We start from the raw sequence: 15,088 nt of genomic DNA, 5'->3' as shown, positions 1-15,088 counted from the left end.
AGATCACCACAGTTGCAGATCAGATAAGTAACTAGTACTCTAAGCGTTGTATTTAAGTTTGTTATAAGTGACAGTTAAGTGCCAGTGCACTAGTTTAAGTTTAAAGACGTTTTGGGCGCTTCACGTTGCCAGTAGGAGGTGAAGCCCATGCTAACTGCTAGTTAGCTCACCGCAGTTCGCACCTGTGTTTGTTGGCTGCAACGTGACTTCACGAACGCCAGGTTCAGTCACTTTCGGACTAAGTTTAGTTAAGAGACACTCTCCCCTGGGACTATTTATTGTTTGGAGAACGTTGTAGAGTTGCTGCGAGGGAAGTGGACAGCGCGAGGTACGAGTGTTAGTGGCTCGCGCTCACGGGCTAGTCGACAGAGAGGTGACCCAGGACGAGGCTGGTTCTCCTCTCGCTCCAGACTAGACTCGTGAGGGAGCTAAGAGGAAGCACGGCCGAGCCCCCCGCCCCCTTTCTCTATTCTACAACGGGAGGTGTCCCCCCTCTCAAACGCCCCCTTGGTATCCAGCATTTGCAACTCACCACCCCCACCCTACGTGCACCAACGATACAGCAGGACCACAACAGACTATCTTCTGGCCCAGCCAGACTGTGTGTGTGTGTGTGTTGTGTAATTGGTTTAGTGCGGGAGGTTTCATTGGGGAGGTAGCGTGTGAATGGGGATGAGTGTATGAGTGTAATCAATGTGTTCATTATTGTCAGATTATTGTATGTTATATTGTATAGTAAATTGTTAACTATATAAGTGGTGTCCTCTCACTCTCTCCTAGACTATCTTTATTTGGTAAATAGTGAAAATTAGAGCATCCCCCTAAAGAAAATATACAGTCATTTACAGGCTCCCGAACAGACTGAATGTAAAATATATTTAAAACATTTGGGGGAAAAAATAATTTGATGACGTTCTGGTCGAAAGAATGCGATCTGAGCGTGGGAGCGTTTACAATGAGGGCGCATCGCATATATATCCGATTTATATCCACATGCGAAAGAGGCCTGGGTCGTATATGAAAAATTTGGAATTGCGCTGTTCACACTGACATGAAAAAGTCAGACACAGGTCGCATATGGGCAAAAAAATCTGAATTTACCTACAGTGTGAATGAGGGCTAAGTAACTAGGGTGTAGCTTGTTAACTTTTTAACCTTACATGCAGTCAGTTGTCATTTGTTCAACTGCTTTAGTTATACTAGTTGTGTTCCTCAAGGGTTGACTTTTTTCTCATCATTTGTGCTCCTCAACTGGTGGCCTGCGAGTTCAGTTCAAAAAACTTGTGAGAGACTAGAGTGCTGTCATAGAGATGGTCTTTGACTATAGCTTTTTTTGTCCCTTCAAAACAGCAGAGCATTCCTGTAACTCTGACAAACTATAGACCAACATCAAATGTCTACTGTAGAGGACGCTGGTTCTTCGGAATATACAAAATAAGATTAAAGTGACGGCAGAGGTCCGGCCCCCAAGGTCCTTAGCTTTTTGGAAATGTGGCCCCCAAAACAATTAAGTTGAATTTCCCTGATTTCTTGAGACAAAACATTAACAAGAGAATAACAGAACACACTGAATGCTAAAATAATTTTGAGTTTGTGGCTAAAAAATGTGTTGTTCATTTAACTTGTTTCGTACTGGGCTTTAACACTGTTTTATTGTGCACTACTTGTAATTCAAACAGCACGGTCTTTTTTATTAAATGTTAGTTATTTCTGCAATTTGGCTCACTGCTTGTCATTAAGGAGTGGTGGGTCCAACAGCCAAACCAGCTAAGAACCACTGTGCTACAGAAAATGATACTCATTCAAGATGTTAGCATGTAGTCTCGCCTGTGTCTCTTTTTATGTTGCCTTATCTTTACTTCATCATTGCCTAACTGTTCTTTAGGTAGCCATCAGCGTTGAACCCTTTTCAAGGACTAAAGGCAGCATTCCCTGCAAACATACTCTTCCAGGCATCAGTTACTGGCATCCACAAACACATGCAGTAACTTCGAAAGAACAACAAAATAGAAGCAAAAACGGCATGAGGTCTAATGTAGTTCTAATCAGTCTCTCTTTGCATCATCGACAAAATAGTTCTATTGAAGCTTCGATATAGTGAGAAGCTTACTGAGCCTCTCATTAGGACAACATACTGTAATGAAGACTTCTGTGCTTTGGATGTTTTTCAGGGCCCCTGGGTGCATTTGTATTCCACCACATTTGTTTAATAGCTACATGTCCTTTTAATTTAAGCTTATTTAATATAGAATATTGATTTAAATGAACATCCTACAGGATTCAATTGTTTATTCTCAGAACAAATTTGTTGGCCAGAAATCAACACAATCTGTACAGCGTCTCCTACAGTAAATAACACATCTCAGTCAAAGTGAATACATGTACTGTACACTCCTCACAATACAGCAATCATATGTATTACAGTTAATTTGCTCAAGGGACAATATAAGAAAAATAAACTTAGATACATATGCTTTAAAGAAGTCAGTGTACATCTTGTGTAGCCGAACAGATTTACTATCCAATGAAGATGACTTAACACACAATCATTACTGTCTAACCCAGGGGTCGGCAACCCAAAATGTTGAAAGAGCCATATTGGACCAAAAATACAAAAACAAATCTGTCTGGAGCCTCAAAAAATTAAAAGCCATATTACATATAGTGTGTCATGAGATATAAATTGAATTAAGAGGACTTAAAGGAAACTAAATGAGCTCAAATATAGCTACAAATGAGACATAATGATGCAATATGTACATATAGCTAGCCTAAATAGCATGTTCGCATCGATTAGCTTGCAGTCATGCAGTGACCAAATATGTCTGATTAGCACTCCACACAAGTCAATAACATCAACAAAACTCACCTTTGTGCATTCACACACAACGTTAAAAGTTTGGTGGACAAAATGAGACAGAAATAGAAGTGGCATAAAACGCGTCCTAGAAAGTCGGAGAAAGTTATTCATGTAAACAAACTACGGTGGGTTCAAGGACCGCCAAAATTAGTAGGACAAAACGGTGCTCGCCAAATACTCGAATCAGGGAAGCATGTTTAATATAAACAGTGTACTTTATAACAATTAGGGAGGTTTGTGTCATGTTTGTCCTCCTACAGAAACCATATTAACACAAGAAATATATTTTTTTCCCCTCATCTTTTTCCATTTTTATACATTTTTGCAAAAGCTCCAGAGAGCTACTAGGGCGGCGCTAAAGAGCCGCATGCGGCTCTAGAGCCGCGGGTTGCCGACCCCCGGTCTAACCACTGGTAACCTAGTGGTGGTTTTTGGGCTGCAGGACTGCTGCCAACAACAGGAGCTGTGGTTAATTGAGGGAAATATGAATTTTTCCATGTAATGTGACATATTGAACAGAACACGATCCCCTCCTTTGGGAAACTAGGTCACATAGCAGTTTTCCAACATAATAACAAGTCTATGGAGATGATAACTGCATGAAGGTGACGAGGTGGCCATGTACGTCTACAACTCTTATCATCAAATGAAAGAAGTCTCACATCCACCAGCTCTGTATTGTCAACTATACGCTATACTACTTTCCAAGTTATAGACAGACTGGGTTATTTTGTCTGTGATGCAATCACGCATCTGTCTGGAGTCACTACTCTGTCGCCATCAATGTCCCATCCACAGCATCATCTGATTGGTTACACACAGAGCCAGCACGGGTTAGCCAATCAGCAGTGAAAGCTGTGCATGCATATAGTGCTACTCAGTACTCACACACACGGTGGAGAGGAGAAAATGATTTGCAGAGTGGAAAAGCACCTTAACACCATTGGTCTTGTTTTTTATTTATTCAATAAATTAAATGTGAACTGTGAACAGCAAGTAGAGGTCAAAGAGATAGAGAGGCGTGCGTCATGCATCATGGAATTATTCGGTAATTAAATACAAGCGGTCACGAAAGGCGAAGTAGTCGCCCAAGACTGGAGATCCGCCTTCACAAGCCCAGGGAGTGTGTAGAAAACCTCTAATAATTATCACTAAACACAACTTAGGGACACCCTTCAGTCGTTTGGCAACACTTTGACTATCTGGTGAAATATGGAACAACAATATAGATGAACATCTTCAACCCTCTTTTTGTTTTTGTTTATTGAGACAAAAGATTATTAATGTATTTAATATTTGTATGGTTACTGTGGTATATTATTTATTAATTATTTATTTGTTCACTGTTCTGTTACAGAGAACAAGGAAATTGGATAAAATTGCTATGGCATGAAAAGGGGTAGGATTAAATAAGCTCTGCTTCTTCCTACTCCTTTTCGGACGTGCTGTAATGAAACAACTGGAATTGTGTGATGCATTTACATTGTATCGTATGCATGTTCGAAATAAACAGGAACTGAACTGAACTTAAACCAGTGGTGTTTTAAGTATGGCCAAGGGACCATTTGTTTGGCTTTTTTACGGACCCCGATGCACATTATAGACACTTTGTTTTATTTACTTCATACAACTTCCAGAAGTTATTTAATTATTTATTTACATGTTTACTTAACTTTATTATAGATGCTGCTGATCCTGGGAACTTCCCGCACTTAGGAACATTTGACATATACAAAGTTAAGTTATTATTTATCTTCATAAGACATGCTGCTGAGCCTGGGAGATCCCTACACGTTTTGCTAGAATTTAAAAAAAAAACGTAAAAATAAAAAAATGTTGAAACAAAATTTGAAAAAATATTTATCTCTAAGAAAAATAAAACTTAACACATTTGCAATCCTGAATAAAAATAATAAAAACATTTATAATATTGTGTGCTTTTAGGTCTAACTATTGACAGATCTTGAGTTATTTTTACACTTGACTGTCATGAATGCCAACTGCTGTATACTGTGATGTCTGCAGAGGAGAAGTCCACCAGGCACTCAAGACGGCACGGCAGGTCATTCCTGCTGACTGATTGCAGTAAGTGCAAAATGAGTAGAAAGCTGACAGGAAATGACTGGAACATGTCATTTTTGAGATGTTGCTGGTAGGCAGCAGAGTCACTAAGACGTCAGACACCGCCTGCTGTTTTGTGGCATGTGTGACGTGTTGAACAGAAATTTCATGTTCACCCCATTTTGTACGGTAGATTATTATCATAGAAATGACAATAGCTTTGATTAGCCGGCCAAATCATTTGTTATAATGTATTTGCTTTTTTTAAGTTCGTGAGTTGTCCAGGGTGTACATTGCCTTCCTTCCACCCGATTGCAGCTGGGATAGGCTCCAGGCAAAAGTAAGGAGAAAAGGTTGAAGAGAAAGGTATTTTAAGTTAATTCATGCATTTCTTGTTCAAGCCTGTGAAAACTTCCCTAATTCGTTTGACATTACTACCGACAAAAACATCTAACCTTATGCGGTGTGTGTCTTCAAACCTCCGTTTGGACATGTGTGTGTCGAGTGTGCAAGCGTGGGGTTTCCCCCGGTGCTCCAGCTTACTCTTATACATTCCAAAAATATTCATGTTAGGCTCATCGGAGACTGTAAATTGTCCATAGATATGAATTGTTAGTGTGTGATTGCTGGTCTATATGTGCCCTGCACTTGGCCATGCTAATTTGGGTTAGCTTGTCAATGAGCTAGTCCATTCTATGTTAGCATTAAGCTAGCGGCATTAGAGAAGACCTTCATCCTGCATAACTGTATTGTTTTTTTTCAGTTATTCCAAACTATATTATTATTTTAACATGATTCCTACATGTATATGCACTTTGTATATATATATATATATATATATATATATATATATATATATATATATATATATATATATATATATATATATATATATATATATATATACCGTATTTCCTTGAATTGCCGCCGGGAATATAGTATTCGCCTGCCTAGAATTACAGCCTGGTCAAACTCGTTTCGCAAAATAATTAGCGCATGCTTGGCACTTCCGAAATATGAGTCATTAAATGACTCCCGTCTCCTGGTGGTAGAGGGCGCTAGCGATCCTTCTTGCGACTACCAGTACTGCAGAAGACCGGTGCTGCAGAAGAAGACAACAAGCAGCATGCGTGAGCCGCAATAGTTTGCTTGCACTTTTACCATGGAGGATTACATATCTAAAATAAAACAGTTTTCTAAACTGGACTTTCAATCGAAGCAGGAGGTAATAATTAAAGGAATATCTCCAGAGACTTTTAAAACTGAAAAAAGATAAGGAAGACTGCCTTTGATCAGAAGCAGCTGCAGATGGACATCATTTATAAGTAAAGGTAAGACCATAATAACGTTTTTTTTTATTAAATATGCTTTTCATGATAAGGTAAGCGCCGGAGTGAGAAGAGGTTTTAAAATAATTAACGCATGCTTGCCCATCCCGCATGCTTTTGGTAAGCGCAGGAGTGAGAAGAGGTTTTAAATTAATTAGCGGCCCTGCGGCTATTCAAGGAAATACAGTGTGTATATATATATATATATATATATATATATATATATATATATATACAGTATATATACAAACCCTGTTTCCAGATGTGTAAGTTATCCATGTCTTGGGCACTAATACACCCCCATACCATCACAGATGCTGGCTTTTCAACTTTGCGCCTATAACAATCCGAATGGTTCTTTTCCTCTTTGGTCCGGAGGATACGACGTCCACAGTTTCCAAAAACAATTTGAAATGTGGACTCGTCAGAACACTTTTCCACTTTGTATCAGTCCATCTTAGATGAGCTCAGGCCCAGCGAAGCCGACGGCGTTTCTGGGTTTTCGCCTTGCATAGGAGAGTTTTAACTTGCACTTACAGATGTAGCGACCAACTTTAATTACTGACAGTGGGTTTCTGAAGGGTTCCTGAGCCCATGTGGTGATATCCTTTACACACTGATGTCACTTGTTGATGCAGTACAGCCTGAGCGATCGAAGGTCACGGGCTTAGCTGCTTACGTGCAGTGATTTCTCCAGATTCTCTGAACCCTTTGATGATATTATGGACCGTAGATGGTGAAATCCCTAAATTCCTTGCAATAGCTGGTTGAGAAAGGTTTTTCTTAAGCTGTTCAACAATTTGCTCACGCATTTGTTGACAAAGTGGTGACCCTCGCCCCATCCTTGTTTGTGAATGACTGAGCATTTCATGGAATCTACTTTTATACCCAATCATGGCACCCACCTGTTCCCAATTTGCCTATTCACCTGTGGGATGTTCCAAATAAGTGTTTGGTGAGCATTCCTCAACTTTATCAGTATTTATTGCCACCTTTCCCAACTTCTTTGTCGCGTGTTGCTGGCATCAAATTCTAAAGTTAATGATTATTTGCAAAAAAAATTTTTTTTATCAGTTTGAACACCAAATATGTTGTCTTTGTAGCATATTCAACTGAATATGGGTTGAAAATGATTTGCAAAGAATGACAAACACATTTCGGGAGAACATCCGCACCATAACACAACATAAACACAACAGAACAAATACCCAGAACCCCTTGCAGCACTAACTCTTCCGGGATGCCACAATATACACCCCCCGCTACCCAAAACCCTCCCCCCCCAACCCCGCCCACCTCAACCTCCTCATGCTCTCTCAGGAAGAGCATGTCCCAAATTCCAAGCTGCTGTTTTGAGGCATGTTAAAAAAAATAATGCACTTTGTGACTTCAATAATAAATATGGCAGTGCCATGTTGGCATTTTTTTCTGTAACTTGAGTTGATTTATTTTGGAAAACCTTGTTACATTGTTTAATGCATCCAGCGGGACATCACAACAAAATTAGGCATCATAATGTGTTAATTCCACGACTGTATATATCGGTATCGGTTGATATCGGAATCGGTAATTAAGAGTTGGACAATATCGGCAAAAAAGCCATTATCGGACATCTCGAATAACAACGTTTTTGCATCATTCAATTTACTGCATCATGAGCTGAATTTATTGAATATTATGAACACTAGGTGTCGCCAAAAACAAATTATTACTCCACTTCAAAGGCATAAATATATCATAAGGTTGGTGTTTTCATATTATATTAATATCTGCCATTCCTCAAATCTCCAATAACGGTATTGTATCGGAAGTGAAAAAGTTGTATCGGGACAACTCTAGCAGCAGCATAAGTCAGGCTTCAGAGACTGTACTCGGAACTAAAACTGGCGAAAGTGGACGAGCGTATCCAGGGGTGAAAATGAATGCAGTGTACGAAAAACGTGTACATGTTGGCAGGTCTGCTTTTGTGTATGACTGCCTGACTTTTTGCCAATTCACCATACATCCAAGACACGCAGAACATCAAAATATATAGTATATTACTGTATAAGTAAATAACAATATAACAGTGTAGTTTATGATATAAAAATAACAATATAACAGTGCAGTATATAATAGAACAATAACAATATAAAAGTCTCCCTGTCCTTTTTCTTTGTTGTGGTGCAATGGAAGCCTCTGCACCTCTGTTGCACTATAAATGCTGCCTTGCAACAAGAGGCAGCGTAAATGTGCAACAGAAAAAGTTACCTAACATGCTGCGTATGATTGGCTTTGTGTTGTCTGTGTAGTTTAGAATGTTGTCAGAAGAAAAAATTGAGTAATTATGATATGAATACAATACGAGAAAGCTTTTGCATGGTACAAAAGCCGAAATAAGCAATTTGGTTGCCCACCATTTTTTACCATGCAAAAAAACATCACTGCATTTGATTTCGTATTATCTCTCCCCCACTGTTCCTCCAGCAATCAAAGTGGAGATTGTGTACAGCACAAAGCACATGTGTGTGTCCACTTACAGACAGAAAGGCAGCAGAGACAGCAGGGTCTCCTTTGTGGGGCGGGCCGTAAACTCTGGCAGCGTCTGGATGAGTTTATTCATGACTGTACGAAGGTAACCCTGCAGCTGCTTCCTTCTCTCCTCCACAAACTTGGCTTCCTGTAAAGACACACGATGGACAGAAGCGCTGACTTTAAATCTATAAACAAGCAAATCTTCACACATTTTCAATTCGAGGTCAAACATGATCGGAGAAACTAGAGGTGGGCACTACTGGATATTTTGGTATTGATTTAATACCGAGTAAATACAAGGCCAGTATTGCCGATGCTGACACCAACACTTTTTGAATTTGTTGATCATGATTATTAACAGAATAAATTGCAGGAAAAAAGTTTTCAGGCAAACTAAAAAAATATAGGTTTTATCAATACACATGGTTGGGAACAATGACAATAATTACTAAAATATATCGCAATGTAACAATATAACAAATAATACAAATAATCTTATTCACTTTTATTACATACAATTGTTTGAGTATAATTAAGAAAAGGACAAAATAACTTAACAAAAGCAAAAACTAGCGTTGATTCTTGGAGTTTTAACTTGGATTCTTGGATTTAACAACATACAGTATAAATACCCTGTGTACCCACTATTCGGCATTCAGTACACCAAAAATGTGTCGATTTTTGGTTAAAAAAAAAGTGTTTTACTTTTTTTCCATAGAAAACCCATTTTGTTCACTATAAGTGGGTAACAATTCATAAGTATGTGAAAATAAAGCAATGACGTAGGTATAAGACGATTCAAGTCAATTTTCTTGACATTTTTCAAGGATTCACGGAACTTTATCGTCATATGAAATATAGTACCCAAGCTGCCAGATTTAGCCCAGTGACTACCCCAAGAGCGATATTTACTTTTTATTAACATTATTCACTATTTTTTTTACCATTTACGGGTGGTCTAACCCCCACAATTTGCAGTAATCGACTGTATTTGAACAACACAAGAGAATACACTGATGTAAAATAAAGACATATAAAACATTGCTGTTATCATTCTAGTATTGATCTGATGCAGATAATAACCAAGTATTAAACATATCGATATTTGGATTGATCCACCCATCTCCAACAGATATTAGTAATCTGACATGAGTACGCAAAAAAAAAAGTATCTCAGATTCGTTTATTTCATAGGACAAATACGATTGAATTGATTCATTTTAGTCTCCGCAAGAAGTGGAAAAATAATGATCAGTAACAGTTGAATGTTATACGTGTCAGTTCACATTAAAACATTTAATAATGCCTAAGTAGATCTTTTTACACTTGTATATGTTGAAAAGACAGCGTATTTGTACAAATTGATAGCCCATATTTGTCCACAGTGCTGACCTAAATCCAATGGTAAAACATTAAATAAAACATTTATGGTTCTTTTGCCATTTACATGTTGATGTTGAATGAAAACCAGCACAGATGTTTGTTCACCCAGTCTTACTTTTTCATGGAGAAAACCACTGGAGGCAGAGGCATGGAGCCACATGGCCCATGTAAGCATGAATAATTGTAGTCCAGCAAGGCTTAGAACAAAGCCTGGGCAAAGCTTTGTTTTACTGGAACGAGCATCCCTCGTGAAAGGGCCAACATTTTCCTGAATTTAAACTACTGCTTTTCTTTTGATCTAAATTCCAAATCCCAAGGACACTTCATTGAGTCGCCTTAAAAGACACTCTTCAAAGAACCGTTTGTGGCACGAACGGCGTGTAACATGAATAAATGGAAAACCAAAAGGACCATGAGACTTCATTAAACTTTCAGGTATTTATGGACAAAGCGTTGAGATGAAGTTTGCTTTAAAGTAGAAGTGACCAAGGTCCAGGCCAGGAGACACTTTGTATATTTGTATTAGCCTGCGACATAAAAAAATATGTATTGTGGTAGCCATTTTTGTGTTATTTATATTTATCTAGTACTGCATATATTATTAAGTTAAATTAGATATTTATTTGTTGAAAGATGGCCATTAAAGCCCACTGCGCTGCTGCACTTTAATGTTGGTCATTGTGGTGGTGCTTGATGAATACTTGGGCATACTGTGCTACTGTACTTTAATTAGGATCATTACGGTTGTGGTAGCCATTTTTGTGTTATTTATATTTCTCTTGTACTGCATATATTAAGTTAAATTAATTATACATTTTTTGAATTGCCATGAAAATATATATTTGATATACTGCAAGTTAATTTATTGAAATAGAAACCGTCATTGATATTCTGTGTAATACACAGCACCTGTAACGAGAGGTCACGCTAATATGGCTCTGACGTTACTCTAACGATAGCATATAGGGGCACACTGGTAAAATTGATTGGAAAAATGTCGGGTTGAGAAACTGGCGGTAAAAACAGTTTTTGACCACTTCTAAGGTAACACTTGAGCCTTAGTTTTTTGTTTATAGCTTTGTATGCAGTTAAACTAGTTTTCGTTCACCTTGGATGTACTGTTGGATGTACATGGAAAGAAGACCTTTTCGCAAATAAAGCTATTTTTTGAGAAACTTAAGTTAGAGGCTAAGCCCACGGCCTGTGGTTTAAAACCTGGGAAATCTTGGAAAGGCCGATACATACATATAATTTAATTTGTTGAAAGGACTAGTTGGTACAATCCCTGGGGACTCTGCATGGCAGGGGCGTCATCCTCCCTGAGCCAGGCTTGCACCTGACCGCATACCTAAGTGAGGCTAGGTGACACTGCTGGGAGGCTTTTTTATATATATATATATATATATATATATATATATATATATATATATATATATATATATATATATATATATATATATATGTATATATATATATATATATATATATATATATATATATACATATATATATATATATATATATATATATATATATATATATATATATATATATATATATATATATATATATATATATATATATATATATATATATATATATATATATATATATATATATATATATATATATATACATACATACATAGATATAGATAGATATATCATTCATTTAGGATAATATAAAAACTAACAAACAAATACTGATACATGATGAAGATGGGATGTAGGCTGTTTTTTCTTCCAACACTAACGTGTCCAAAGTGCGGACCGGGGACTATTTGCTGCCTGCAGCTTCTTTATTATTAGTCCGCGACACTCTCTACAAAATAAACACGTTCCTAGATAAGATCATTACACAAAACATCATCCTGTCATGAAGAAGATCTTTACAAATTATTTGAAAGGTATAGTAAGTTTATGAATTTGCTGAAGCCCTCAAAAAGGCTTTAGTTTGTGAAATATTAGTAATAAGTAATAAAAATAATGAGACACTAATTTTCGCTACTTATGACACAAAAGCGAACATGTGTATTTTTATTCCGAAAGTTAAGCATACCTGTATATTGATATTCCTACATTGTGTTGGTTTTAGTGTCTTTAATGTACAAAATGTATCAAAGTGGCCCCTGCATCCTTCAATTTTTCTGTATGCGGCCTTCGCTAGTAAAAAAAAGTTTAGACACCCCTGTTCTAATATTTTTGTCTATTTAGCATATGTAAACTACACTGGACTGGTTTTAGTAGCTATAATAAACAAAAGTACAAAAAGTACATAAGAGTCAACAGAGAGTGGGTCACGATAGGTTCAACAATTATCACATTTGTATTTATGGTACAATGATTCACAAGAGGACAAACTAAACAAGTAAAAACTATAGTAGCAATCAAATCTCCTCCATGGTTGACCCGTCAACAAAAAAAAGTCATCAGCAAGCATTCTGAGAAAAATTAGGCAGTAGTTGGCCAACGCCCAACACAAATACACAGACTGGATCTTGTAATTAAACCACAACATAAGCAAAGTTCCCTAAAATGATTTTCCAGGAAAAGGTATCATGTCATACACTAATACATCATTGATACAACAACATGCTCACTATAAGTCTCCTCTGCCCCTTCGCTTGTCACTCAATGGACAACAGCGATAAGCTTGTGGCCATGGGAGAAACAAGCCTTACACTTGCAAATCAATACGAGCAACACTCCTCAAATTCCAGTTTTTAGTTTTGTCTGTTGGAGCCAAGTCCTTGACAAGTACTAAAAAGTCACTAAATCTAGCAACAAAGTCAATTGGAAGCACTGGGTTCTAGAACTTTTCTCAGCGGAAATGCAAATATGACTGGCTGGCAGTGTTATGGGGGCCTTGCACCAACGAGAAGCACGGTTGCCCAAAAGACAAGGTGAAAAGAGGCAAACTTTGAAACTGTTTGCAATCCCTCCCAAGGGCAGTTGAGTTAAAGCCCCACTTGAGAACTTTCAGTTTTGGTTGATATTGGCGGCGCCGGTGTACCCAAGTGGTAGAGTTTTGCCTGAAGGACGACCACATTTCCCATGAGGACCAGCGCATAGCGTTGTAAATGGTCAGAAACTACTGTCACCTACAAACTGACAGGATAATACCACAATGATTCAGTATGACTGATCTTTCCATAGAAAGAACCTACATCTTTTACTCAAACTTTATATTTGTGGTTTGCAGCCATCACATTGTTTTTTCTTTATACAGTACTTTCAAGGTTGTTGCGTGGCTGGTCGTGTCAGTGTCATACTTGCCAACCCTCCCAAATTTTCCGGGGACTCCCGAATTTCAGTGCCTCTCCTGAAAATCTCCCGGGACAACCATTATCCTGAAAATCTCCCGATTTCCAGCCGGACAACTATATTGGTGGCAAGCCTTAAAGGCACTGCCTTTAGCGTCGTCTCTCACCTGAAAAGGAGACTATTATATATGTCTCCGTTATCCATAGGTTTATCTATAACCCATAAAGTAAGCAGGCACGGAGCTATTTCTCAGCGTGTGTTTATTCCAGCCGGCACGTCAATACTGTAGCGGCTGGCTATGGGGTGTTAGCCAATGACTTTGGCAGGGGGGCGGGACTTCCGGGAGAGATAGGGAAGTTACGTTGTTAATAGGAAGTGGGTGTTCCGAGTTTTGCCGGGAAAAGGGATAGACACACATTGGAGCTGTTGTGTGGTTGAATTACATCTTGTGCAATAAAGACAAGACAAACAAAGAAGTCGTATGAGCCTACATTCCTGGGATTACTACAATACACTGACACACAACATCCGGATTCCCATCATTCTGTTCTCATTTGCGGATGTTTTCAACAAAACCGTGAAGGATATGTTCCCGGATTCAGAGATCGCTCGCCAGTACTCAAATGGCAGAACAAAAGCTACTCAAATAGTGAAAGGTAAGTGTTGTTGTTTTTTTTAAGTAAGCAGCAAGTACAGTACAGTTAGTAGAACAACTGTGTTTTCATTACTGTTTACTGTACTATATATATATATATATATATATATATATATATATATATATATATATATATATATATATATATATATATATATATATATATATATATATATATATATATAAGAAAGAAATACTTTAATTTCAGTGAATTCTAGCTATAAATATACTCCTCCCCTTTAACTCTTCCCCCCCCCCCTGAATTCGGAGGTCTCAAGGTTGGCAAGTATGGTCATTATTGCTACAATGCAAATTTTCAAGAGCTAACATTAGCATTAGCATTTTTGCATCGAAAGTTACTTACTAGTAAATAGAGCCAAGGCAGCATCGGTCTGAAATCCCTCCTCGTCTTTGAGCTCACGCCAGCGACTGAAGGCCAGGCCAATCCTTGCCTGTCCATTTATCCGGGTAGCCTCCCATTTGTGTCCTCAGATATTTTGACACAGTAACTTACATAACTGTCAGTTAAAGCTTATTCCACCGTCTTACTTCTTTAGAAAAACATTATCAAGTAATGTGCTCTGCCTCAAGGAATCGTATATTTATTGGTAAATCTAAAGGCATGACAACTTTTATTGTGGTCCAACGCGCTTACATCACACCTGCAGCAGAATAAAGAAGTGGATATAGTTTTTATTTATTTGAGGCGGACATTTATTAACGAATAAAAGGCCCCCCATCCCATGCTAAACGCAATGCGGGCGCCCCATACACACACATTTGGTATGTTTATATGCACTAAACATCATTGCATGGATTTGGTTGAAACAGCTGTTTAAAACACATGAATTTGTAAAGATTGGATTAACATAGCTCAACATATCCGGATTAATTAGTGCATCTCCTGGAAGTTAAATATCCTCCGTCGTCTATAAAAACCTTAGCCTTAGTTTTTAACTTTAATTTAGGGTCTTTGAATGCGCAACAGTTATGTTAATGACATGCAAATGTGATACTGGTACAT

The 15,088-nt window shown here is 37.9% G+C and overlaps 1 protein-coding gene across 1 annotated transcript in view; it reads right to left on the bottom strand.

Annotated features, from left to right (window-relative positions):
• snx29 (sorting nexin 29) overlaps positions 1-15,088 on the bottom strand; it is a 344,206-nt gene that overhangs the window by 17,704 nt on the left and 311,414 nt on the right. Inside the window, exon 20 of the mRNA XM_062056216.1 lies at positions 8,769-8,908. Within this exon, the coding sequence (XP_061912200.1) occupies positions 8,769-8,908 (140 nt within the window). The remainder of the gene's footprint in view (positions 1-8,768; positions 8,909-15,088) is intronic.

The sequence above is a fragment of the Entelurus aequoreus genome, linkage group LG08, assembly GCF_033978785.1.
Source record: "Entelurus aequoreus isolate RoL-2023_Sb linkage group LG08, RoL_Eaeq_v1.1, whole genome shotgun sequence".
Lineage (NCBI taxonomy): Eukaryota > Metazoa > Chordata > Actinopteri > Syngnathiformes > Syngnathidae > Entelurus > Entelurus aequoreus.
The sequence above is the reverse complement of the archived record's forward strand: the minus strand, read 5'-3'. Positions and strand labels throughout refer to the sequence as shown.